This window comes from Bufo gargarizans, chromosome 3, assembly GCF_014858855.1.
Source record: "Bufo gargarizans isolate SCDJY-AF-19 chromosome 3, ASM1485885v1, whole genome shotgun sequence".
In the NCBI taxonomy this organism is placed as follows: Eukaryota; Metazoa; Chordata; class Amphibia; order Anura; family Bufonidae; genus Bufo; species Bufo gargarizans.
Genome location: NC_058082.1, coordinates 259694314 through 259720909, shown reverse-complemented (window position 1 = coordinate 259720909; position 26596 = coordinate 259694314). Strand labels below are relative to the sequence as shown.

At 48.4% G+C, this 26596-nt stretch overlaps 1 protein-coding gene across 2 annotated transcripts in view; it reads left to right on the top strand.

Moving 5' to 3' along the window:
* Positions 1 to 26596, top strand: part of NUP88 (nucleoporin 88) — a 43831-nt gene that overhangs the window by 4085 nt on the left and 13150 nt on the right. Inside the window, exons 4-13 of one of the 2 annotated variants that reach the window (XM_044287564.1) lie at positions 1122 to 1208; positions 1916 to 2086; positions 3949 to 4132; positions 4995 to 5142; positions 13976 to 14074; positions 14164 to 14254; positions 21542 to 21646; positions 22885 to 23043; positions 24441 to 24566; positions 24642 to 24707. In XM_044287564.1, the coding sequence (XP_044143499.1) occupies positions 1122 to 1208; positions 1916 to 2086; positions 3949 to 4132; positions 4995 to 5142; positions 13976 to 14074; positions 14164 to 14254; positions 21542 to 21646; positions 22885 to 23043; positions 24441 to 24566; positions 24642 to 24707 (1236 nt within the window). Of the gene's footprint in view, positions 1 to 1121; positions 1209 to 1915; positions 2087 to 3945; positions 4133 to 4994; positions 5143 to 13975; positions 14075 to 14163; positions 14255 to 21541; positions 21647 to 22884; positions 23044 to 24440; positions 24567 to 24641; positions 24708 to 26596 lie in introns of both variants that reach the window. The other variant, XM_044287563.1, reaches the window with a different exon arrangement.

Sequence of the window (26596 nt, the reverse complement as noted above, 5' to 3'; positions counted from 1 at the left end):
ATCCACGGATCCCCCTCCCCTAAACGGTGCCATCCACGGATCCCCCTCCCCTAAACGGTGCCATCCACGGATCCCCCTCCCCTAAACGGTGCCATCCACGGATCCCCCACCCCTACACGGTGCCATCCACGGATCCCCCTCCCCTAAACGGTGCCATCCACGGATCCCCCTCCCCCTCCCCTAAACGGTGCCATCCACAGATTCCTCCGCCCCCTGACGCTCACAGGAAAACATTTAAAAACAAATCAGTAGCCTAAACTTTATTCATTAGTGATGTCTTTACTGTATACCTTACTCTGTCTTTCAGCTTCGGTAGCAGCAGGCAGTGCGGGCGGGCGGCGCTCACTCACTGACGTCACGCGCCTGCTCCTCCCACTAGGCGGCGCAGGCGCGTGACGTCAGTGAGTGAGCGCCGACTGCCCGTACTGCCTGCTGTTACCGGAGCTGAAAGACAGAGTAAGGTATACAGTAAAGACATCACTAATGAATAAAGTTTAGGTTACTGATTCGTTTTTAAATGTTTTCCTGTGAGCGGCGGGGCCCTGTATATTCTAACCCCCAGGCAAGCGTCCCTGTCACCATGGGAACGCCTGCGGGTTAGAATATACCATCGGATTTGTGTTTTCACGCTCTCACTGAGAGCGTGAAAACTCAGATCTGATGGTATATTCTAACCCCCAGGCAAGCGTCCCCGTCACCATGGGAACGCCTGGGGGTTAGAATATACCATCGGATCTTCTGAATATACCGGAGGCAGATGAGACTGATGGGACAAGGGGCAAACAAGGCATTTTGCCGCCCCATTGGCAAGTGCCGCCCTAGGCAAATGCCTTGTTTGCCTCGTGATAGATACGCCCCTGTATACGGTAGTGGAGGTCCAGAAATTCATCACGCCATACCCTAAAAGATATATGTAGTATCTATCCAGTGTGGTATTCAGTAGGTGGTGACCCATTTGTTGGCCCTCACAAAAAAATAAATAAATATATATATATATATATATATATATATATATATATATATATATATATATATATATATATATATATATTTATTTATATTTTTTAAATGAGATGTGAAATGAATTGCTAAAGTAACTGCTTATTAAATATATTTTACAGAATATACAAACTGCACGATCATTTGTCTGCAGAAAAAGTAATTCCACTTTCCAATGCAGACGAGGAGACGTCGCTTCCCCAGAACAAGTATGCCTTTACCATTGCCTTGTCCTGTTGTATAACATGAATAGTTATTTTTAAAGGGATTATCTGGGATTAGGAGAAATTAGGGCAGAGGATGGCATAAAATAACAAAGTAAACATGAATTACCTGTTAAGACCCCTACTGCTCCAGCGCTGCCGGTAGAGTACCTTAGAGACCCGTGATCACATCCTCTCTGCAGTCCTGTAAACAAAAGGTGGGGGGTCCAACAGGTAAGTGACGCCTATTTTGTTATTGAACACTATCTTCTGCCCGTGCCCCAGTTTTTCCTCATCTAGGACAACTCCATTAAGTTTCTGATGTGATATTTGGCTAAGGCCTCATTCACACGACCGTATGTATTTTGCGGTCCGCAAAAAAATACGGATGACGTCCGTGTGCATTCCGTGTTTTGCGGAACGGAGCAGCTGGCCCCTAATAGAACAGTCCTATCCTTATCTGTAATGCGGACAATAATAGGACATACTATATTTTTATTTTTTTTGCGGAACAGAAATATGGACATACGGAACCAGAATGCACACAGTAACTTAAATTATATATATTTTTTTTTTTTGTGTGGACCCATTGAAATGAATGGTTCTGCATACAGCCGCCCGCCCCCCCCCCCCCCCCAAAAAAAAGTAAGACACGGAGAGAATATACGTTCGTGTGCATGAGCCCTAACAGATCTGTCACTCTTCGGTTACAGGAGCTCATACAAAGCCTCTCTTGGCGAGATCGCAGTGGCGTTCAATTTTGGCCCATTAGCTGCCGTATCAAGGGGTTTCGGTCTGCACGGTAAAGAGAACACTGCATATCCCCTCTATGTACTTTACGAGAATGGAGAGACCTTTCTTATATACGTTGATTTACAGGGCAGGTAAGATGTGTTGACCTGTTTATCCGTGGTATAGATCTTTATTAGAGCGGCATCAGGAGTGTAGATTTGTGTTGTAACTACAGTGTGTGAGATGCAGGTTATTTATCAAGATGCTGCCTGAAATGTTGCCTTTTAGAGAGTCACCTCTTCTGACATGTTTTAGTAACCACTTGTATTCCCCATGTAATAACCGTTCTGGAGCATTTACTCTTATGATTGTATGCTAAGCCTTTCTCCCTACAATCTTATGAATAAAGGTCCAGCTTGGGGTTAACAGTTGGGTTGTGCCACTACAGTTTGCCACTGACAGCACTGATTGGATAGTGTTAGACTATGTAGGGACAGGTCCTCTTTAACCCCCTTCAGAACTGCCGCCATACATGTACAGTGGAAGTGCAGGGTTTAAAAATGGGGCCTGCACGTGAGCACAGTGGGCGCCACAACTGACGGGTTTTTGCGGTTTTTAAACAGCAGAGAGCCCAGGCTAATGCAATAATGCCGATCACACACCTGTAATCTGTCACATGCCATAGCCAATTGTGACCACGGCATCTGAGGCAGCTTTCCCCAGACTGCTGTGCCCCTGGGGCCTGAGCGGCTTCCCAATGCTGAAATCGAGGAAGCTGTTAGTTGTAATAGCTTGTTAAAGCTGTAGTTCTTATGGAGGCCTGCAGGGGGCAGGGCTCCATAAGAACATGGCCAGTCTGCCATACATTGCAATGACTCATTGCAGTGTAAGAGTAATTTCACACTTGCGTTGTTGGATTCCGGCAGGCAGTTCGGTTGCCGGAACTTCCTGCCAGATCCGGAAACCCATATGCAAACGGATGGCATTTGGATCCGATTGACAAATGCATTGAAACACTGGATCAGTCTCTCCGGTGTAATCCGGAAAAAACGGATCCGGTACTATTTTTTTATTTTATTTATTTATTTTTTCTTCACACTTTTAAAGGTCTGCGCATGTGCAGACCGGGAAACCGGGTCTGTTTTTCCGGAACTCTTGGTACTGGATCCGGCATTTATACATTTCTTTTTCAATACATTCCGGCAAGTGTTGCGGTATTTGGCTGGAGAAAATACTGCAGCATGTTGCGGTATTTTCGCCGCCAAAATTCCGGAAGAGTGACTGAACTGATACATCCTGATGCATACTGAACGGATTGCTCTCCCTTCAGAATGCATTAGAATAAAACTGAGTTTTTTCCAGTATTGAGCCCCTGTGACGGAACTCAATGCCAGAAAACTTTAACGCAAGTGTGAAAGTACCCTAAGGAGAAGCAATCTCAATAACGCATGTTCAGGTCCTTTTTTTGAAAAAAAAAAAACATATAAAAAAAATTCAAATGACTCCCCTTTCCCCATAATAAAAATACACAATAAAAAACCTCCATGTCCCAAAACACCTGAACTATTGAAATATAAATGTATTTTTCTTGTACAGTGAACACCGTAATCGGTTAAAAAGTCAAAATGGCTGATTCACCATTTTGTGGCTAAATCTCCCCCCAAAAATGTAATGAAAAGTCATATACACCCCAAAATGGAATCACTGCAAAAAATTTGTCTACAGACCTGTAGACATAACTATAGAAAAAGAGGGTCAGAATATGGTAATTTGGAATCCCCCTCCCAGCTTAACACTACATTGTATGCAATATTAAATAGTGCCATTAGAAAGTACAACTTGTCCCGCAGAATACAAGCCCTCATACGTAGTGAATGGGACACTAGAAAAGTTATGGCTCCTGGAAGGCTGGGAGTAAAAAACAACAACTTGAAATCGCCTGTCTTGAAAAGGGTTAAGAACGGAAAGTTGTCCTCTTGACTGTGTCTGACAGGCTGTATTGTATTTGCAGCAGCAGCAACGTTGGCAGGCTGCTAGGCCCTCTCCCTATGCACCCTGCGGCTGAGGATAACTACGGGTACGATGCCTGCTCAGTGCTTTGCTTGCCCTGTGTCCCAAACATTCTTGTGATTGCGACTGAATCTGGACTCCTATATCACTGTGTGGTGTTGGAAGGAGAAGATGATGATGAGCAGAGTGTAAGTAACAGATCTGTTTGTGACGACCTGAACTATATTATTCCATGTTTGTTACATATTTCTTCAGAAAAAGTAATTACCTGTAGAAATGTAAGAGATTTTAATGTATATATTCAGTGGGCTCATAGGTGCGCTCCTACAGGGTGTATGTACAGTGGTCCCTCAAGATATAATGGTCTCAGGATACAATATTTTCAACATACAGCGGTCTTTTGTGACCCATCGTAAGTTGGAACTAGACCCAACCTACAATGTCTCAGACTTGGATCCAACCAATCAAGGTCACTTCTCTGGTGAAATAGCTGGATTAGTTACTAGTTAGAAGCTCTTCCTGACTGTTATATGTGAAGGTCTGGTTTTATCTGGCTTAGTTATCTGCTTATTTTTCTTACATCTTCATTTTCTCTTCTCTTGGATGACATTTTGGGGTTTTGGAACCGATTACTCAAGTTACAATGGTTTCAACATACAATGGTCGTCCTGGAACCAATTAATATTGTAACTTGAGGGACCACTTTACATTTAAGAACTGCCCCATCAGCCCCTGCACGGGGCTCTGGAAGCAGGTTTACCTGCGCTGAAGCTATTGCTGTCACAATGATATCTGCTTCAATTGGATGAACTTTTTCTGTTTGTCTATCTGTGTAACGTTTGGTTTTGAAATCCAGTTCCAGTCTTCAGTATCTTCTTGTATACACCTACTTAGACGCTAATAGTTCCATTGTTCTCATCTATATTATTGGCTAGGTAGTGATTTATTACTTTAATGAATATTTATCATCCCTTATGGGACAGCATAAGTGGCTGCTTGCTTTATTCTATGGCTCTCCTAGCTTCAGTCTGTATATTTGTATTCCTGTAGTCTGACAAGTCTTGGATCCCCAGCACTGACCCGATCCCGTCCCTATATGTGTTTGAATGTGTTGAGCTTGAACTAGCTCTGAAACTTACAGAGGAGGATGAAGAATCCATTGAGACCGACTTCTCGTGTCCCATTAAGCTACACAGAGGTAATTTCCTAAGGATAAGGGCTTGTTCACACGACCGTTTGGCTTTCAGTGTTTTTCGGGCCCTTTTTAACAGATCCGTTCCGTTTTTTTTTGTTTTCGCTGTGTTTCCAGTTCCATTCATTTTTTCCGTATGGCATATACAGTATACAGTAATTTCATAGAAAAAATTGGGCTGGGCATAACATTTTCAATAGATGGTTCCGCAAAAACAAAACGGATACAGGAGACACACGGAGTACATTCCGTATGTGTTTTTTTTTTTTTTGCTGACCCAATCACTTGAATGGAGCCACAGAATGTGATTTGCAGGCAATAATAGGACATGTTCTATCTTTGAACAGAAAAACGGAAATACGGAATGCATACAGAGTACATTTAGTTTTTTTCTTGCGGGACCATTGAAATAAATGGTTCTGTATATGGAACTCCAAAAAAAAAAAAAAACAGCCCGTATACGGAACGCAAAAAAAGTTTGTGTGAACGAGCCCTAAAACTGATGGTTTTGCATGCAAGTTCAATCAGTTATTTTCTGCGATTGCATATGTTTTTCACGCACGTGGAAGAAAAACTGAAAAATAACATCTCCTAGCAACCATCAGTGAAAAAACGCTCCTGGAGCCTTCCGTTTTTCACAAAAGCTTATTCGCTTCTATGGAGCTGCACAATATAGAACAAGCTGCAATTTTTATATATTTTATTTTTCCTGAACGTAAAGATGATGCATGAAAAACGACGCTTGTGACATTGAAATGAATGGATCATGATTCGGTCCGGATGCTATGCGTTGACTACACGCCTCGCATCTGGACGGGAAACTCGCTCGTGTGAAAGAGCCCTAAGACCTCTTTTACACGTGCGTGTCCGGATGCGTTGCGGTAAACCCGCGTAAGTAGGTACCCAATTGCAGTCAGTTTTGATTGCGTTTCGATGTTTAGTTTTTGTCGCACGGGTGCAATGTGTTTTGCACGCGCGTGATACAAAACTGAATGTGGTACCCAGACCCGAACTTCTTCACAGAAGTTCAGGTTTGGGTTCAAGGTTGTGTAGATTGTATTATTTTCCCTTTATAACATGGTTATAAGGGAAAATAATAGCATTCTGAATACAGAATGCTAAGTAAAATAGGGCTGAAGGGGTTAAATTATTAATAATTTCGCCTTAATCCACTTGTTCGCGCAGCCAGCATCTCTTCTGTCTTCTCCTTTTGAGCAATAGGACCTTTGATGTCACTGTGCTCATCACATGGTCCATCACATGATCTTTTTTACTATGGTGATGGATCATGTGACGGTCCATGTGATGAGCGCAGTGACGTCATCATAGGTTCTTTTTCCTGTGCACAGCAAAGATTAAGACAGAAGAGAAGCCGGGCTGCGCAATCAAGTGGATTAAGGGGAGTTAAATTTTTTTTTTTAACCCCTCCAGCCCTATTGTACTATACATTCTGTATTAAGAATGCTATTATTTTCCCTTATAACCATGTTATATTATATAAATAATAATGATCGGGTCTTCATCCAGATCGTCTCCTAGCAACCGTGCATGAAAATCGCACCGCATCTGCACTTGCTTGCGGATGCTTGCGATTTTCACGCAGCCTCATTCACTTCTATGGGGCCTGAGTTGCGTGAAAAACGCACAAAATAGAGTTTGCTGCGGTTTTTCACGCAACACACAAGTGATGCGTGAAAATCACCGCTCATGTGCACAGCCCCATAGAAATGAATGGGTCCGGATTCAGTGCGGGTGCAATGCGTTCACCTCACGCATTGCACCCATGCGGAAAACTCGCCCGTGTGAAAGGGGCCTAACAGTCTCTGAAAGAAAAAGGCCACAGGTCTGATTAGAGTATTGCATATGGCCATTTGTTTCATCACGGGCACGTGTATTTATTTCCGAAATGGGAGTGTTTTTAATCAGAGCCACTTCTCACCCCATGATCTTGTTCTTGCGGGCCGTGCTAGGATGCCCACTAGATCAATAGTGGGTGATGGACTGTAATACAGACAGGAGAAACCCCCAGCTTTGGTAGTTGACCTCTAGCTAGTCCAGTGCTTCAATAATAGGAAGGAACCCCCAGGGCCTGACAAGGTTCTAGTGTTTATGCCCATTAGGGCATCCTGGTATGTGCCAATGCATATTTCTCAGCGCAGGAAGAATGCCAACATATTGTTACTAAAAGAATAAATGTAAAGTTAAAGTCCCTATATGGGATAAATAGTTTGCTGGCACCTCCAGAATAAAATTTTAATAAAAATGTAATGCATGCCTGACGAAAATGGTGGCAGTGTGAAGTACGATGGCAAAAAAAACAAAGCCTCATTCTGCATGAACAAAGCAAAAAAATAAATAAATGCTATATGGTCTAGTAGGGGTGGGTGATATTGGCGATATGAGTGCCACAATATGGATTTTGTGTATATTGCCGACCCGCGATATGATTGCGCAGAAGCTTCTGGCTCACCGCTCCTTGGCCTCCCGACTGAGCGGGCTGATGCTGTACTGGCCAGGGCCGGCGTGCACACAGCGTCAGCCTGCCCCGTGCTTGAAGAAGACGCCGCATCTGCGGACTCCATTAGCCGGCCGCTGCCGAGCAGCCTGCAGGAAAGGTAAGTATAATAACGGGGACTCTTGCTGGAGGATCGGGGATGGGTGGGGGGGGGGGGGGGAGTGGATAAGGAAAGGATTATTTCTCGCCCATATTCATTGGGGGACACAGAAACCGTGGGTATAGCTTCAGGGATCTCCTGAAGATTTTATTTTATTTTTTTTCCTTCTTTTTCAAATGGGAGAACAGTGGACGCCTCGCCTCCCTATTCTCCCGGGGTCGAGTTGCGCCAGTGCCGGTCACCCGCACTGCTGCCTCCCCCACAGAAGACAAGGGGACCAGGGCAGCCTCGCTCCCCTGCATCCCGCCAGCCAAGGGGTCACCTAGGTCCACTAAAGAGAAGACCCTCCCGCCATTCCAGACTCCTGCCACTCCGGTGCCAGCTGCTGAGGAGGTGACCCTGCTGGAGAAGGTACCTTATGGGCCCACTTAGGGAGGGTGACGAGAAGAGGAGGAAGATAAGGTAAGTACACGGGATTAGGTGAGTGTCCTCTCCCTCCCTCCCGATTTGGCAAGCATCGGGCTCTCTGCTTCCCCCTCCCTCCATTGTCTCTGTGACAGCATCCCTAGCCCTGGACTTTGGTCGATTCCCTCCCCTCTTTGCCGACATAGTAAGTGCCCAGTTTTGCCGGCACTGGCTGAGTAGCGGCACTGTTGTTCCGCTCACTCTATAGTTGTTTCTGAGGGGGTGGCCACAGGCGCATAGGGGGTTAATGGCCCTTTCTCTGAGTCACTGTTAGGCACCGCGGGCGGCCGTGCACACCGCTGTGCTCTGTATTATTTATTGGGGCGCTTGCTACCTCGCTACAGGAGGGGAGCAGAGGAGGTTCCCGCTCCCCAGCGCCATAATCCGCCCATCCAGGGAGCGAGCGCTAATCGTGCTGCTCCAGTAAAGAACCGCCAGCACTCTTCCGGGCGCCCCTAAATTTAGGCCCCGGCTTCTTTTCGGGGCCTTACCCCTTCCTTCCTTCGGACCCGCGCGCACGACCAGAGAGCGCACTCGGATGTGATGTAGGGACCGAGCGGCGCACTTACACCTCTATGCACGGGTGGCCTGACAGTTCATTCCGGTCGGCCGTGTTACAACTTAGGTCCTGGCTTTGCGGCCTACTAGGCCCCGCAAATTCATGCCCGGGTGTGGAGGAGGAGGGGGCTTAGGTCCGGCGCAAACTCTTCCCGCCTTACTCCGTCCCCCAACCCTCCCCCCCCCCCCGTAGCCTCAGCCTCACCCCCGGTTTTCAGGCAGTTAACCCTTCCTGGCCAGCCATCTCTTGAGGCTAGTGCAGGATAGTGCCCACCTGCAGAGCAATGGGCTTCAATGATTTAACCCCTTCCTCGTCCCCTGAGGCTGGGCGTCCCATATGTTTTTTTTAAAACAATAAAGAAAGTCCATAAAAGATTCGGGTCCTGCACCATCAGGCCTCATCGCCGCTGGACCACTCTGTCTGTGTCAGACTGGGCTGTGTCCTAGTACGGACAGAGAAGGACCTCTAAGTTCCCAATCCACCCTCCAGGGTCATTTGATTGGTATTCTCCACCTGCGAATCCAATGGTGGACTTCCGGGCCTTCCCAGTCGCCCTCCGGACCGTTTGGTTGATAGACACCACCTGTGCAATCCTATGGTGGCCCTTCGGACCTTCCCAATCACCCTCCGGGGTCGCTTGGTTGATGAGCACTGCCTGCGCAATCCAATGGCGGACCTTCCCAATCCCTCCGGGCCGTTGGTTGATAGGCACTACCTGCGCAGTCCTATGGTGGACCTCCGGACCTTCCCAATCACCCTCCGGGGTCGCTTGGTTGATGAGCACTGCCTGCGCAAGCCAATGGTGGACCTCCCCAATCGCCCTCCGGGCTGTTTGGTTGATAGGCATCACATGCGCAATCCAGTGGACCTTCCCAATCACCCTCCGAGGTCATTGGGTGATATAGCACTACCTGCGCAATCCACTGGTGGATGTCTGGACCTTCCAAATCACCCTCCGGGGTAATTTGATGGATAAATCGCTTCCTGCAAAATCCACTGATGGACCTTCCCAATCACCCTCCTGGCTCGTTTGTTTGATATTCTCCACCTGTGCAGTCCATTGGTGGACATCTGGGCCTTCCCAATCACCCTCCGGGGTAATTTGGTTGATGAATCACTATCTGCGAAATCCATGCGCACTCCAATGGTGGGTCTCCGGACTTCCCAATCTCCCTCTGGTGTCGTTTGGTTGATGAACACTGCCTGCGCTATCCGGTGAGTGATTCACTAGAAGTTCCTATTCCACCCCCGGGTAGTTTGGTTCATAAATCCCACCGGCGAGCCTGCGACTGCCATGGCTGGACTCTGAGAGGTAAGGCTAAACACAGCTGGCCTGAGCAGGATATATATTCCTCCTTGGTCACCTCCAGATTCCCACCCCTCCTCCCTAGCGTCAATGGCGTCCGAGGTAGACAGCAATACTTGTCGTATGCATTACCCCTTCGTTGGGCGGGGTATTTGCACTACTGCTGGATGCAGTACTCCCTGGGATATTACCTTACTTCATTGGGGTCTACCGTCCTAGAACTTTGCAGTGCCGGCGGTAGGCGTTCCCCCTGTTAGTTAGGTGGCGGAACTGCATTCCCACTGGGGACAGTACTATGTGGATTACCCTCTTCCATAGGCGGCGCTATGGCATTATCCTTGGTTCAGTGTTTACTGTCTGTCTTACCCCCTTACCTAGGTGGGGAATGGATTCGGGACTCTCCATATGCCTTGCCCTTTCAGTAAGAGTCGTATTTTTCTCTACTTGGTTTCAGTTCCTGCTAGATGCATTTCTGCATTGCCACACTTCATGGTGGAGGGCTTGCCGCGAGCGCTGTGCTTGCCGTAAGCGTTTCCCCTTTTCTTGGTGGGATTTTTTTGCATCATTGCCCCTTCCACAAGTGGTCCACTTCCGTGGGGAATGGGTGCACATCTTGATGTTGCACTTCACCCACGCCACGGCTATAGGTGCCTTGGCTTTCTTATACAAGTGGAGCTCAGCGAGTATCGTTACACGCTGGTGCCCTTTATTTTTCCTCTACTGGTATTTCGGTGCCGCCAGTAGATACTGTGGCTGTTTCCATGAATATGACAACTTCTCTCCTCAGGGGGTTGCCCAGCGTCTCTCATTTGTCCCAGTGTTCCCCATCTCCATGGTCCTCCACTGTTCCAATGTGTCTTCAACTATATGTAGTACGTACACCATAGCACGTAATATTGTGATTACGTCCCACTGAGTCGAGTGTTACACTGACTCTATATTCTCCTTCCACTATTTCTTATGGAGGAAGTGGTTGCGCTGGCACTCTGGTTTAGAATTGCAGCCTATTCTCCTCCGCTGGTGCAGATTTTACGCTGGTACTAGTGTTTGCAGTCGCTACATTGGGGCATCCCCTCAAGTAAGGGTTTTACCCTGACGCTGGCTTGGCGGTTGCTTCTGTTCAACGCCCTTCCCAGGTGGAGTGTTGAAGGTTGGCTCTCCTTCCCTGGGGCAGTATGATACCATGGCTTCTACCGGATTCCTCTACTCTGCCCCTCAGTTTGTGCTGGCTGGGCACGCGGCAGCTCCTGCGGTATGGGGGTCCTGGAGTAACCATTACAGTCTCTGGCTCCTCCTGCACGGTTCCTTCGTCCGTTGATGGATTCTTCTAACGCTGAAATCGGTGGTGTACGCTGTATGGCCTCCTCCTTAGGCGGAGTATGGCACCATCACTATCATCCAGTGGCTACTTCTGTGTACTACCAGGCTCAGATGGGGAATGGGCTTCGCAAATCTTGGTAGCTCACACGTTATAGCTTCCCCTCATCTACATTGATGCGGGGTATTGGGTCTGTGGGTTTTTCTTCCAGTCTTGTTCTGGACCGACTGTTGGGCTGTGGCGTCTTTTCTATTTTCCTCCTCCTACAGGTGAATCCTACCTGTTGGTCCTGGGTGTGCTAACCGTTTCTACAACTACCTCTTTTGGGACTTAACTAGTGACTGCCATGTCAGTCCAGTGTAGTCATGCCTTTTTCATGGCACATTCCATGGCTAGACTACGAGACTCACGACGCCTGGCTGTGCGGGGGTACTGTCACGACGGTTGATGGAGTTTCGTTCCTCACCTGGCACACCCCTTCTATTCTTCCTCCTCAAGGCAGGAGTTTTATTCCCTCAGTCTTGGTCTGGTCGAAATTTCTGTCAATCAGTGTTGCTACGCCAGTCAATACACGGTCGCTGATGGAACTCCACCGCCGGTGATTCTCACATAGTCTCTACTTTCACCTATCCAATATGTTGGTTCCTTGACTTGCGGTTGGACATGCCTCATTTAGGCGTTCCTTTCTCGGTGGTTTATCACCAGCTTCTCAGTCTCCCCACAAGCCTCTTCGGCTCGGGGGACATTGGTGGCCACGTACCGTTCCTTGGAACGCTTCCCTTTAGCAGGTGTGGATCCTGAAGTCCTGGGTTTTTTGGTTGACCATTAGTTCCTTACTGGGTCAGGTTTGGCGCTGTGTATCCTTTCCAGCGTCCTCTGTCTCACCCAGGGCCCATAATACCTTCCTTCAGGGAAGGGCACAGACGGTTCCCCCATACCGTCCTTCCTTATCGTCTTGGGATCTGACCTTAGTCCTGTCAGCGCTCCGAAAATTTCCCCTGGAACCCTTGCGGATGTCCTAGGAGGTGTGTGTTTTTTTTTTTTTTTTTTTTTTCTGGTGGCTATCACATCTATCAGATGGGTGTCCGGGTTAGGGCGCTCTCTCAAAGAGTAGCTCCTGGTTCGGACAGGGATAAGCGGTTCCCCAGCCCGTTCATTCCTTTCTCCCGACGGTGGTCTCTGCTTTCCATTTCGATGGAGAAACTGTCCTTTTGATCTCTGGGTCCTCCCCTTTACACCCTAGGATGAGGGAGTTAGGTCATTTGGATGGTCAGGGCTTGGATGATTTATTGGCCAGCCTCCGGTTTCTTCTGGCGTACAGTCTCTCCTTTTTTTTGTCATCCGGAGGCTCCTCGCAAGGCATTGGCGGCCTCCAGGCTGGCAATTGCACGTCAGCATTTGATTAAGCATACTGCACCTGGGGCAGGGTTCCGCCCTTCGGTGTCACGGCTCATTCCACCAGAGCGGGGGCGCTCTTGGGCTCGGTGGATTCAAGGTTCGGCCGTGCAGTTGTGCAGGGCGGGTTCTTACACACATTCACTGAATTTTGCCAGGTGCATATTGATGCATCGGCGGGCGCCGCCTTTGGCCCGCCTGGTTTTTCAGGCGGCAGTTCTTAGTTGCCTGCAGGGGCGCTTGCTCCATGGGTCTGTGGTTTTTCCCTCCCCGTGGACTGCTCTGGAACGTCCCACGGTTTCTGTGTCCCCCAATGAATATGGGCGAGAAAAGGAGATTTTTGTATTACTTACCAGTAAAATCTCTTTCTCGCTCTTCATTGGGGGACACAGCACCCACCCAGTATTTTTGTCTGGCCACAGTTGTAGCTGTCGCTGGTTTGGGCTCCGTTGGATCCTTGGACATGGTTGGTTCTCCACGTGTTTTCTCCTTGGTTGGCTTGCTTCTCCTACTGCTTCTCACAAACTGAAGCTCTCTCTCCAGGCTGGAGGGGGTATAGCTGCCAGGGGAGGAGATAACAGCTTTTACTAGTGTCAACGCCTCCTAGAGGACATAGCTATACCCACGGTTTCTGTGTCCCCCCAATGAAGAGCGAGAAAGAGATTTTACTGGTAAGTAATACAAAAATCTCCTTTTTGCAAAGGATGGCCAGAACCTAATCATCTTCTGATGGCACTGTGCTGGGGGACACATGTCTGATGATGGCAAATGCCATGGGGCTGATGGCACTGGCTCTGGGGGACATGTCTGGCAATTGGCAAATGGCATGGGGCAGACGCTGACTGATGGCAAATGGCATGGGGCTGATGAAATTTCTTGCAAAGTTTATTAATTTGTATTTTTTGTATACATACAGAAGAAAATAATATATCGCACATGCTTCAAAAATATATCTCTATAGATTTAAGGCCATATCACCCACCCCTACGGTCTAGAATGCTGAGGCAAAAACATGTCGGCTCAGAAATGGCCTAGGCCCTATGGTGTTACAAGGCATCAAAAAGAATGTGGGGCACATTTATTAAGACCGATGACTTAGACGCCCCCGTGCTGGCGGTGGATATGCTGCAGTTATGTAGAGACATTTTCTATGCCTAAACCAGGCTCTCTTTTCATTTTAGACCCAGTGTGTCCATCGCGATATCATTGTACTCACGTGGCTGGCATTCACAGTGTGGGCCTGACTTGGTTCAGCAGACTGGAGAAGTTTCTCAGTGCAGGTATCTTATTTTATGTAATTGCCACTCACTGGTAATGAAAGAGGAGTCTGCTGTCAGTGTCCCAATTATTCTGCATCTGTTTGTCTCAGGTGAAGAGGATAAAGACAGTCTACAAGAACTGGCTGCAGAGCAGAAGTGCCTGGTGGAGCATATTCTATGTACTAAGCCCCTGCCCTGCAAGTAAGTGTATGAGCGGCATGAGTTCTGGTGCTCAAGTAGCTTTGTCTTGTGCATCTACTCTATGTGACTCTAAGGGGTTAGCCAAGCTTTATTAAAAATGTGAATTAATGTACACTTACAAACATATATTTTGGTAGGAAACGCTACGGCATGATAGCCACTTAGATGAACAAGGATCCATGTGAATCAAAGATGACTTGCATCTTGGGCTCCCCCTCTATCATCTTCCTATGCTCCGATAGGATTTATACTGTAAAAATTTAATCAAACCTTTTATTCCATTGTTGAGGCATAAAAAAAAAAGTTGCAAATTTATGGAGCACGGAATATTCACATCATAATATGTGACTTTTTAAGCTTCTTGGCGCTTTTAAAAAAAAAATTCTAACGAAAAGGAGATGAGGCTGTTATACGGTCACATGACCGTATGGCTTTTTCAGTATTTTGCGGTCCATTTTTCACGGATCCGTTGTGTTTCCGTTCCATTTTTCTATATGGCATATACAGTATACAGTAATTACATAGAAAAAATTGGGCTGGGCATAACATTTTCAAAATATGGTTTCGCAAAAATGGAACTGATACGGAAGACATATGGAGTACATTCTGTATGTGTTCCCTTTTTATTTAATTTTTTTGCGGACCCGTTGACTTGAATGGAGCCACGGAACGTCATTTGCGGGCAATAATAGGACCTGTTCTATCTTTCAACGGAACGGAAACGGAATGCATACGGAGTACATTCCGTTTTGTTTTTTTGTTTTTTTTTTTGCGGAACCATTGAAATGAATGGTTCCGTATACGGCAGGACGGATCCGACAGGCTGTTAACCCTGTCGGATCCGTCCTTCCGCTATTTCGCCGGACCGCTGCTCCGTCCCCATTGACTATAATGGAGACGGGGGCGGAGCTCCGGCACAGCACGGCGAAAGGCCGCCGGACTAAAAGTCCTGCATGTCCGGCGGCCTCTCACCGCGAACTGCCGTACTGCTCCGGAGCTCCGCCCCGTCCCCATTATAGTCAATGGGGACTGAGCGGCGGCATGGCGAAATAGCGGAAGGACGGATCCGACAGGGCGAACAGCCTGTCGGATCCGTCCTGCCGCAAGTGTGAAAACGAGATTTTTGTGAACTCACCTTGTAAAATCTCTTTCTCGCTTTATTCATTGGGGGACACAGGACCATGGGTATAGCTTGCTGCTGCCACTAGGAGGCGACACTAGGCTGAAAGCTGTTTGCTCCTCCTCTGCAGGCTATACCCCCTCCAGCCTGGAGAGAGCATATCAGTTTGTGCTTCAGCAGTAGGAGAAAAGTACTGAAACAAAACAAAAACAAAGACCACAGTCCAACCAAACAACCGAACCTGACCTCAGTCCCAACCGGCAACTTGGACCACTGGTCTCAGTAGAAACCAACAACAATGGGTGGGTGCTGTGTCCCCCAATGAATAAAGCGAGAAAGAGATTTTACAAGGTGAGTTCACAAAAATCTCGTTTTCTCGCTCATATCATTGGGGGACACAGGACCATGGGACGTCCTAAAGCAGTCCCCAGGGTGGGAAAAACCGCTGACTCCACCTCCCACAGTCGAGCCACTACACTGCGGCCTGTAAAATCCTACGGCCAAGAGCAGCATCCGCCGAAGCGAACGAATGCACTTTGTAAAACTTGGTGAAGGTGTGCAACGAAGACCAAGTTGCTGCCTTACACAGTTGAGACGCCGAAGCGTTGTGAAAGTGCGCCCAAGAAGCCCCGACCGCCCTGGTAGAGCGAGCCGTTATACCAGGCGGAGGAACCCTGCCTTTGGAGTGGTAGGTCTCGTGAATGGCCAGTCTAATCCACCGAGCAATCGCCACCTTGGATGCCGCCAAACCCTTCCGAGGACCCTCCGGAACTATGAACAGAGAATCCGCTCGCCTAAAGGAGGCTACTGCGGCCAGGTAGATCCGTAAGGCCCGCACCACATCCAAACGATGAAGCGCCACTTCCCTAGGATGGGAAGGTTTAGGGCAAAGCGAAGGGAGGACAATGTCCTCATTGACATGGAACGCCGACACCACCTTCGGCAGAAACGACGGCACCGTCCGGAGCACCACCTTATCCTGATGGAACACAAAGAAGGGCTCCTTGCCGCCAGTTCCGATACCCGACGTATGGACGTAATGGCAACTAGGAATGCGACCTTCCATGACAACATGCGGAGGGAGACTTCTCGCAGGGGTTCAAACGGCTCGGCCTGAAGTGCCACCAGCACCAAATTCAGGTCCCAGGAATGCAACGGTGGCCGATATGGAACCGCTGTGTGCGCAACCCCCTGCATGAAGGTCTTGACGGGCCCCAGCACCGCCAGCGTACGCTGGAAAAATATAGAAAGGGCCGAAACCTGCCCTTTCAACGAACTTAGGGCCAGACCCAGCTCCAAACCCGCCTGAAGAAAGGCCAATACCGTAGGGAGGGAGAACCTCCTAGAGGGGAGGTCCCTGTCCTCACAGAACTTCAGGAACGACTTCCACGTACGATAGTAGATTCTCGCGGAGGAGGGCTTCCGAGCCCTAATCGTCGTGCGAACGACCGCATCCGAGAAACCCCTTTTCTTCAGCAGGAAGGTTTCAATAGCCACGCCGTCAAACGCAGCGTATGTAAACCCTGGTGGAAGACTGGGCCCTGTGAGAGCAGGTCGGGCCTGAGTGGAAGAGGCCACGGCGCGTCCCCCAGGAGCAGAACGAGCTCCGAGTACCAAGCTCGGCGCGGCCAATCCGGGGCAATCAGGAGCGTCTGAACACCCTCCATCCTGACTCTGCGAAGAATCCGCGGTAGCAGCGGCGGGAACACATACAGAAAACTGAAGTCGTGCCACGAGTGCGTCTACGCCATAGGCCACCGGGTCCCTTGCGCGAGACAGGAAGCACGGGAGTTTGTGGTTCAACCTAGATGCCATTAGATCCACTTCCGGGCGACCCCACCGGAGACAAAGGTCCTCGAACACCTCCGGGTGGAGAGCCCACTCCCCCGCGTCCACCGTCGTACGGCTGAGGAAATCCGCCGTCCAATTGTCCACGCCCGGGATGAAAATCGCCGAGATCACCGGAACATGGGCCTCTGCCCACTGCAGGATCCTCGCGGCCTCGTCCATCACCGTTCCGCTGCGCGTCCCCCCCTGGTGATTGATGTAGGCAACCGCTGTCGCGTTGTCCGACTGTATCCTTACCGGACGGCCCCGCAACTCGGTGGTCCAATGGCAAAGGGAGAGGTAGATGGCCCGGAGCTCCAGGATATTGATGGGTAGTTTGGACTCCGACAGAGACCAGACACCCTGGGCCGTCCGAGTACTGAAAACCCCTCCCCAACCGCGGAGGCTGGCGTCGGTCGTGATCACCGTCCATGACACCGACAGGAACGACTTCCCCGACGACAGGTGGTCCGGAACCATCCACCAGGCGAGAGCCTCGCGAACGGGCTGAGACAGCGAGATCCTGCGGTCCAGTGAATCCCGGGACTTGTCCCAGGAGGACAGAATGAGCCGCTGAAACTCCCTGGTGTGGAACTGGGCGAACGGTACCGCCTCGAATGAGGCCACCATCAGCCCCAGAACTCGCATGCAGTCGCGAATCGACACCTTGCGACGCCGGGCGAGCAGATCCACTGCATTCCGAATGCCCGAACTCTTGTCCAGAGGGAGACTCACCACGGCAGCCTCGGAATCCAGAGTCATACCCAGGAACCTGATCCGAGTGGTCGGAGACAGGCAAGACTTCCCCCGGTTGAGAATCCACCCGAAGCGAGTGAGCGTGCTCATTGTAATCCGAAGACTGTCTGCGCATTGCGACGCTGAAGGGGCCTTGACTAAGATGTCGTCCAGGTATGGGAGAAGGGTAATGCCCCTGGACCGCAGAATCCCCAGAAGGGGTGCCAGAACTTTCGTGAACACACGCGGGGCCGTCGCCAGACCGAATGGCAGAGCGACGAACTGGAAGTGATCCGACTTGATGGCGAATCGGAGGAACCGTTGGTGCATGGTAGCGATAGGTATGTGGAGATGCGCATCTTGCACGTCCAAAGACGCCATGTGCTCCCCCTGCACCAACGAGGCCACAACAGAACGAAGAGATTCCATTCTGAACCCGTAGATAACGGTTCAGAAGTTTGAGGTCCAGCACCGGTCTCACATCGCCCTCTTTCTTGGGGACCACAAACAGGTTGGAATAAAAACCTGTGAAACTTTCCTCCGGAGGCACCGGAGAAATCACCCCCCGCAGAAGTAGGGACTGGACGGCGTTCAAGAAAGCCGCGGCCCGGACGGGATCCCTGGGAGGCTGGGAAAGGAAAAAACGGTTGGGGGAAGGGATCTGAATTCTATTTTGTAGCCTTAAGAAACTACCTCGAGCGCCCATGCGTCCGGAATGTGGGCGTGCCAAATGTCCTGGAACAGGAGAAGACGCCCCCCCACCTGCGAGGGTAGGGACAAACCTTCATGCGGAAGGCTGCTTACTTGGGGCTGTGCGAAGTTGCTGGGCCCGCGGACGCCAGGCCTGCTGGGGCTTAAAAGACGGACCTTTCCGCCGATCCTGGTTGGACGGCCCCGCCGCGGAGGTGGGAACTGAACGGGTGCCCGAGAAACGGCGAAAGGACTGAAAACGTGAAGACGCGGACCTGGACTGAAAGGGCCGCTTCGCTTTGGGTTGGGGCAGATGGGTGCTTTTCCCACCCGTAGCTTCTGAGATTATTACATCCAGTTTCGGCCCAAAAAGCCGAGCCCCAGAAAACGGAAGCTTTAACAGAGAACGTTTAGAGGAAGAATCGGCCTTCCAGGCCTTGAGCCATAACTCCCGGCGAACCGAAGTGGTGAGAGCCGAGGCACGGGCCACCATTGACCCAGCGTCCAGTGCCGCTTCGCAGAGATATTTCCCCGCATGGGAGATCTGGAGCGCAGACAACTCGAGTTCCACGGGCGGGAGGTTGGATAACACGTCCCGGCTCAAACGGAGGGACCACTCCGAAACCGCCTTGGCTACCCAAGCGGATGCGAAAATCGGACGCAGCGCCGAACCGCTCGCCGTAAAGATGGACTTGGAGAGCGACTCCACGCGACGGTCCACCGGATCCTGGAGGGAAGAACCATCCGCAACCGGAATGGTCGTAGATTCCGCCAAGCGAGCCACCGGCGGGTCCACCTTTGGTGGGGAGGACCACTGTTCCACGGCCTCGCGTGGAAAGGGGTAGAGAAGGTCTAGGCGTTTCGGGATAACAAAACGCAAACCCGGTTGGTCCCAAGCCTTGTTAACCACAATAGAAAAATCTTCGTGCAACGGGAATGCCTTAGGAGTCTGTTTCGCACGCAGAAACGACACCCCTTGTTGACTAGTGGAGGGAAGATCCTCCTGAACCCGGAAGGTGTCCCTTATCGCCGAAATCAGGCTATCCACCATGGAAGCAATCTGAGAAGAGTGCTCCAGATCCATATCCGCATCCGAATCCCCAAGCTCACCCTCTGACAGTGCGTCGCCTAACAGGGAGGACGCCTGTGACTGGGATCCAGGAGCAGGGGGGGATGCTGAGGCGTCAGAGGAGGAACGGTTACCTGCTCTGGGGCGCTTACTAGGAGGTCTGCCTCTGGTTTGTGTGCAATGCGGTTGCGCGGATTGCACCGGTGGCGATTTCTCTACCAAACGACCCAACAGAGAAAGGGTGGAATGGGAGATCTTAGAGAGGTCCTCCACTGCCCGAGACGGGGACCTTGCCCAGTCTGGTTCCCCCTGAACAGGGCGATCTAAGGTTTCTGTGGGCTGCAGTGTTCTAGGGGGATTGCTCTGCGCAGGCTTCTGACAAGCCGAGCACAGTGAAAGTGACTGGCCCCAAGGGAATTTAGCTGAACACACTGAACAGGCATAGTGAGTGGTCATACAGGTTGCCTGAGGGGGGTCAGTGGCCGGGTCAGACATGGTTAGATATCCTGCTCAACGGGGTATCTATCTCCTACCAGAGTGGAGCGAAAGCCAAGGTCCTGTGTCCACCACGCTGCGCCGGGAGGAAGAGGAAGTTTCAGCAGGGTGGGAGAATAAGCCACGCCCCCTGACAGCCCGGGAGCGGCAGGTTAATTGAAGAAGGACACAAGCGCCGCCCACCCCTGTGCCCGCAGCCGCGGCCAGCGTGCCTAATGTCCCCGATAATATGGCTGCCCAGAAAGGGCCGCTTCGCTGCAGAAGAGGGGAAGATCCCGACCCCGCCGTGCGGTAACGAAGGTCCCGGCGCGCCGCGAATGGCGCATCTGCCCTGCGCAACCCGAGTGCCGGCTGCGATCGCACTGAAAAGATACTGCTGTGTGCGATGCAGCGGCGAAGAACGGAGGGAGACGGAGCGGACGGCGGATAGGCCCGAGACAGGTGCCGGCGGCCGGGGGGCGCTTAGGGGCACTGGTGCTGTGCAGTACGGCACGCTGTTAAACCGAGAGTGGGGGCCTGGGAGGCGAGTCACTTACCTATTTTCATCTGTAGACTTCACCCTCAGATGTAACACCAGCAGGACCACCCTACGGCCGCTGGCACCAGGCAACAGGGGTCCGGGCTGAAGAGAGGGTAGTCCTGTAGCTGGGGGGAAGCAGGGGAGCGAGGCTGCCCTGGTCCGCTTTTTCTTCTTGGGGTGGCAAGGCGGTGAACAAGGTACACTGGCCCGCCTCCCGGGGATGCAGGGACGCAAGCGACCCTGGACCCCCCATCCGGATTCTGGAAAAAATAAAAAAATAAAATAAAAAATCATAGTGCCACCCTGCAAAGCAGGGAGGTCTGCCTCCTACGACACTAAGCTAAAAACTGATATGCTCTCTCCAGGCTGGAGGGGGTATAGCCTGCAGAGGAGGAGCAAACAGCTTTCAGCCTAGTGTCGCCTCCTAGTGGCAGCAGCAAGCTATACCCATGGTCCTGTGTCCCCCAATGATATGAGCGAGAAAGAGGCCTTAACAGGAGTAGTGCTGCAGTCTACTGGAAAGCCAGAAACTGGCTCAACTTTATAGCTGAAGTCTGGGCCAGCCGATATGTTTCTAGCACTGCTTCTTAATAAATTAGGCGCCTCTTACTCTGGTGCACAGAGGATTAGGACTGGCATATGGGAATGCCAGTCTTGATAAATCTTGCCCATTATTTTTGAGACCATACCTTTTAAGCGTATATAATGTCTAACGTTAAAAGGTCGGTGGACTTCATGCTGCACTTTAAAGTTTTAAAAATTAAGAGATTTCTGTAAAATAAAATATTGTCCGTTTTTAGATAAATTTTAACAATTTTCTTTTTGTCCTAGGTTCCCGTCACCCATTCAAGGATTTTGGATTATTTCAGACTTTTCACTTGGCACAACTATGATATGCCTTACTAGTGGCTATGAATGCATCACAAGACCATTACTGTATGTATACATTGTATTTTACATTAACCCTTTCTACCCTGTTTTTTTTTTTTTTTTTTTTTTTTTTACTTTTCATTTTCATTTTTTGCTCCCTGCCTTCCCAGAGCCATAACTATGCCCCCGCCCCACTGTTCACGTAGTCGGGCTTATTGTTTGCGGTACAAGTTGTACTTTCCAACGACACCATTAAATATTGCATAGAATGTAGTGGGATTTTTTTTTTTCCAAAGTTGGAGGAATTGGGGAAAAAAAAATATATGCAGTTTTGCCACAGTTTTACAGGGGTTAGTTTTACAGCGTTCATTGCGGTATACGGTAAAACTGACTTTGTGATTTTCATTCTCTAGGTCAGTACGATTCTGCCGATACATATGTATACTTTTCCTTGCGTTTTGATGCTGAAAAAAATAAAAATAAACTTGCAGTTTTTTTTATTTTTTCGCTGTCCTATTCTGATCCCTATAACTTTTTGTACTTGTGTGCGGAGCTGTATAAGGGCTCATTTTTTGCGGGGCGATCTGTACTTTTCATTGATTCCATTGTGGGGCGTGTACGACTTTTTGATCACTAAAAAAAATAATAATAATAATATTTGTGGGAGAAGCGACCAAAAAATGGAAAATTTGGACCCTTTTTTTCCGTTTCACCTTTTTCCATATGGGATTAATTCTGTCATATTTTGATAGTACGGGCGTTTACACACACTGATACCCACATGGTTTACACATATGGTGATGTGTATTTTATTTTTTTTTTTTACTTTTTATTTTTTTTATTTTACATTTTCTATTCTATTGGGGGAAAGGGGGTGATTTGGAAAAAAATTTTTATTTTTTTTTTTTTACACTTTTATAGTTCCCTATGGGAACTATAAAAAAAAAAATCAGTCATTTGATTGCTATTATAGACTCCAATGCACTAGCATTATTACAGGCAAGGGCTCCATAGGAAAGACTGTGCAGCAGCCTCCTGTGATCACCTTATAAAAGTATATACATAACGGATGAGTTAAATGGATGACCTACAGTGGCTATGCCTAAAAAAAGATCAGATACTGGACTCTGCAGGATGGAAAAGCGTAGTGTACTATGCTTTTGCATTTATTTTTTATTTATTTTTGCAACATATGTTAAATGTGGGACAAAAATGTGACTTGAACAGCCCCTAACTTCAAATGATCTAACAATTGAAATCCTGAATTTAAAAATAAATTCTTTGTTTTTTTTCTTTTTGTCCAGAACGACTATCCGACCACCGTCACCACCTCTTCTCTGCTCCCAGGTTGACAGCCGCATCGCAGAGACTGTCCCACATGTCTTGGAAGATGTGAAAGTCCCATTTGAGAATCACATTAGAAACCTTCTTATTCGGACCTCTGCAAATCCTTTACTTCTAAAGTGAGCAAATATGGGGCAGGGTCTTTTCAATCCTGTAGTGAACACGGCTATCTGTAGATGGGTTAACATGGCAGCTTATCTGTTTATGTGCCGGTGTTTAATGTGCTCAGTTGCTTACATTGTGGTTATTTTTATGTAATTGTATTATCTAAAAGTAAGTTGCCAGCACTTTTAACAAGCATTCATTAACCCCTTCACGACTGCCATACGGCTATATACGTGCTATGTGCACATACCCCGTGCAGATAGCACGTATATAAACGTTTTGGCAGCTCTTTAATCCAAGCGCTGCAAAGCACTTGGTTAAAGCTTCTGCCGCTGTCAGGGACAGTGCAGAGTTCAGTAATGCCGGCATGGAACCAATTAGACCAATTAGAGTGGTCCCTTGTCGGTGATCGCTCCAATTGGTAGGTTATTCTGCATAGACTAATCTGATCACGACGGTGTAAGGGTACATTCACACGTCAGTATTTTCCTATATCCCGATTTTCGGTCCGTTTTTTGCGGATCCGTTGTTCCTGAAAATGTTTCCGTATGTCATCCGTTTTTTGCGGATCCGCAAAAAACGGAACCATGTATACATTTCAATAATCAAATAAAGTTGTTTGGATTTCTTTGTAAAAAAAAAATAGAAACATTTTTTTTTTATGTGTTTCCAGGAACGGATTCCGCATAAAACGGATAACATACGGAATGACATCCGAATGTCTTCCGTTTTTTGCGGATCCATAGACTTTGTATTGTACCAGGATCCGAATTTTGCGGAAAAGAATAGGACATGTTTTATATTTAAACGGACATGCGGAACGGAACAACAGAAACTGACAGCACACATTGTGCTGTCCGATTTTTTTTATTTTTTTTTATTTATTTTTTTTCCTTCCAGGATCTGGTCCTGATCTGTTCCGCAAAAAACGGAACAGATCGGGAAAGAAAAAACGGATGTGTGAATGGACCCTAAAAGTGCTGGTTTCAGATCTGATCTGCAGATCAGAGCCTGAAATCAGGCATTAGCTGTATCTGTGCCCCCAAATAGCTCCTGCCCCCCCATCTGTGCTAAGTAGCCTTAACTTGGCTGGCCGTGCTCTGCATGTGCTGGCTCGTGGCTCCCACTGTGCACATCTGTGCCCCCTGTTGTGGTCATCTTGAATGTGATGGCGGCCGCCATCCGGAGCTAGTGTTCAGCTGTATGCTGACACTGCTATAACCCCTTAGATGCCGTGGCAGTGGCATCCATTGGGTTAATAGAGGGAGGGGGCTCCCTCTATCAACCATGGATGTTACTGCGATGCCATTTATGAACATATCCCTATGTTCCAGATATCTGCAGATCCTTCATAACCAATTCTTTGAACAGTTATCTGTAATATTAATTGTGATTTTTTTTTTGTTTCTAGTTCATCTAGTAAAGACTCTTCTCCTCCACCAGAGGAATGTCTTCAGCTGTTAAGTCGAGCAACCCAAGTTTTCCGTGAAGAGTATGTCCTCAAACAGGATATGGCTAGGGAGGAGATTCAAAGAAGGTAACATATTCAGATGTTAGTGATATTTGAGCATTTGGTTGAGATTTTAGTTTTGACCCGACTTTCCTACCATAGGATAAAATTGCTTATGGCTCAAAAAGAAAAGCAACTAAAAGATCTGCGGTACTATAAAGAGGAAAGGTGAGCAAAAAAAATCTGAAACCTTGTCTTCTGGAAAATGCTAGAAATTAAACTGCTTTCTTGTTGGATCTCACCGATAATAGAATATTTATCTGGGAGGGGATTCTTTTTTGCACTATTTGAGAGGCTCTGTTGCTTGCATTCTCTCGTAGGACAATGTTAGTCACCCATTGATCATAACTTTTAATAAAACGTGCATAAATCTTCATGTTTATCTACAGAGGATGATCATATTCAGCATATTTTTGGACTATTTGTAGAAAAAGCTATATCAGCACAAGGCTCCAAATGTATAATAAATCTTATTCAAAAACCTATACAAAACTTTATTAAAAAGAGACAAAAGACATCAAGAATGAAGTGCGGTATACACCTGAGGTGACTGAGTAGGAAAACAAATATCATATGAGGGAGTTAAAGGGTTTCTACTACCACGTTTTGACCCAATTAGCGGTCAGACACTAGCGATCTGCTAGTGTCTGCTGTACCTAACCATGCTATTGTAATCCCTTTCTCTGCAGCTGTTACCCTAAAAAAACTTTTATTGCTATGCAAATGAATCTCTAGGTGCTATGGGGGCGTCTTTTCAGCACCTAGAGGCTCCGTCTGCTGCCCAGCTCGTCCCTCCAGCCCGCCCATCTCTAGATTGACAGCGTCCATCGTGGCTGAATTCTCGCGCCTGCACCGTGTGCGTCTGTATTCGGCGCAGGCACAGTGACTGTCAGACCGCTCACTGTGCCTGCGCATCTCGCCTGCGCATCTCCACTGCTTGAGGCCGGGCGTCGTCTGTTCCTGGGAGCACTCTGATGTCATAGGCACAGTGGAGATGCCGGCGCAGTGAGCGGTCCGACAGTCTCTGCGCCTGCGCCGAATACAGACGCAGCCTCTAGGTGCTGAAAAGACGCCCCCATGGCACCTAGAGGCTCATTTGCATAGCAATAAAAGTTTGTTTTTTAGGGTAACCGCTGCAGAGAAAGGGATTACAATAGCATGGTTAGGTACAGCAGACACTAGCAGATCGCTAGTGTCTGACAGCTAATTAGGTCAAAATGTGGTGGTAGAAACCCTTTAATACAAAAATTAGTGTGGGTATAATTGTTACACTATTACTGTTGTCAAATCAATAAAATTGACATTTACGCCAGCATATCATACCAATGTATATAGCAGTGTTTCCCAACCAGTGTGCCTCCAGCTGTTGCAAAACTACCTTTGGTTGTGCGGACATGCTGGGAGTTGTAGTTTTGCAATAGCTGGAGGCACACTGGTTGGAAAAAACTGGTATATAGCATCCCCATTTACAAAAGCATGAAATGCAGAACAGAAATTTGCTAGTAATCCTGACTTTGCTAGGAAAGAATCAATATTACAGCAAACTGTTGAAAGGTTTACGGCCCAATTAAGAGGGGAAACGCTTCCAATACGTCAGGGATTCTTCTGACTTGAAGGACGTATGTTTGATTTTTGGTGCCAAACAGAGCAAAGCTCTAGAACTAGAAACTGAACAGTCTTCTTCTGAAGTGGAAACCGATGCTGAGCTTACTAGTCAGACTGTTGCCTACCCACCCATACCCTCCCTTCCCTGTACATCATCTAGGGGCAGAGGAGGTAGGAGAGGGAGAGGTACCTATCTAAGGTTGTTTTTTAGGGAGGGGGTCCGTCTGTAAGCGATTATCTACTAAGAGAGAGAAGAGAACTCAATTTACAATGTGCTAATCATCAAGAGATGAAATGCAAATAATCAGTCTCCAGTAGAACGTTCACTTCCGATGAATTGAGAGTACTGAGTAGAGGGCTAACCTCTGTATCAACTAACACCTTTATAATATGCAAGTAGATGAAGATTTTTAGAATAACAACTTTTCATATTAGGTTGATTCTGTATTCAT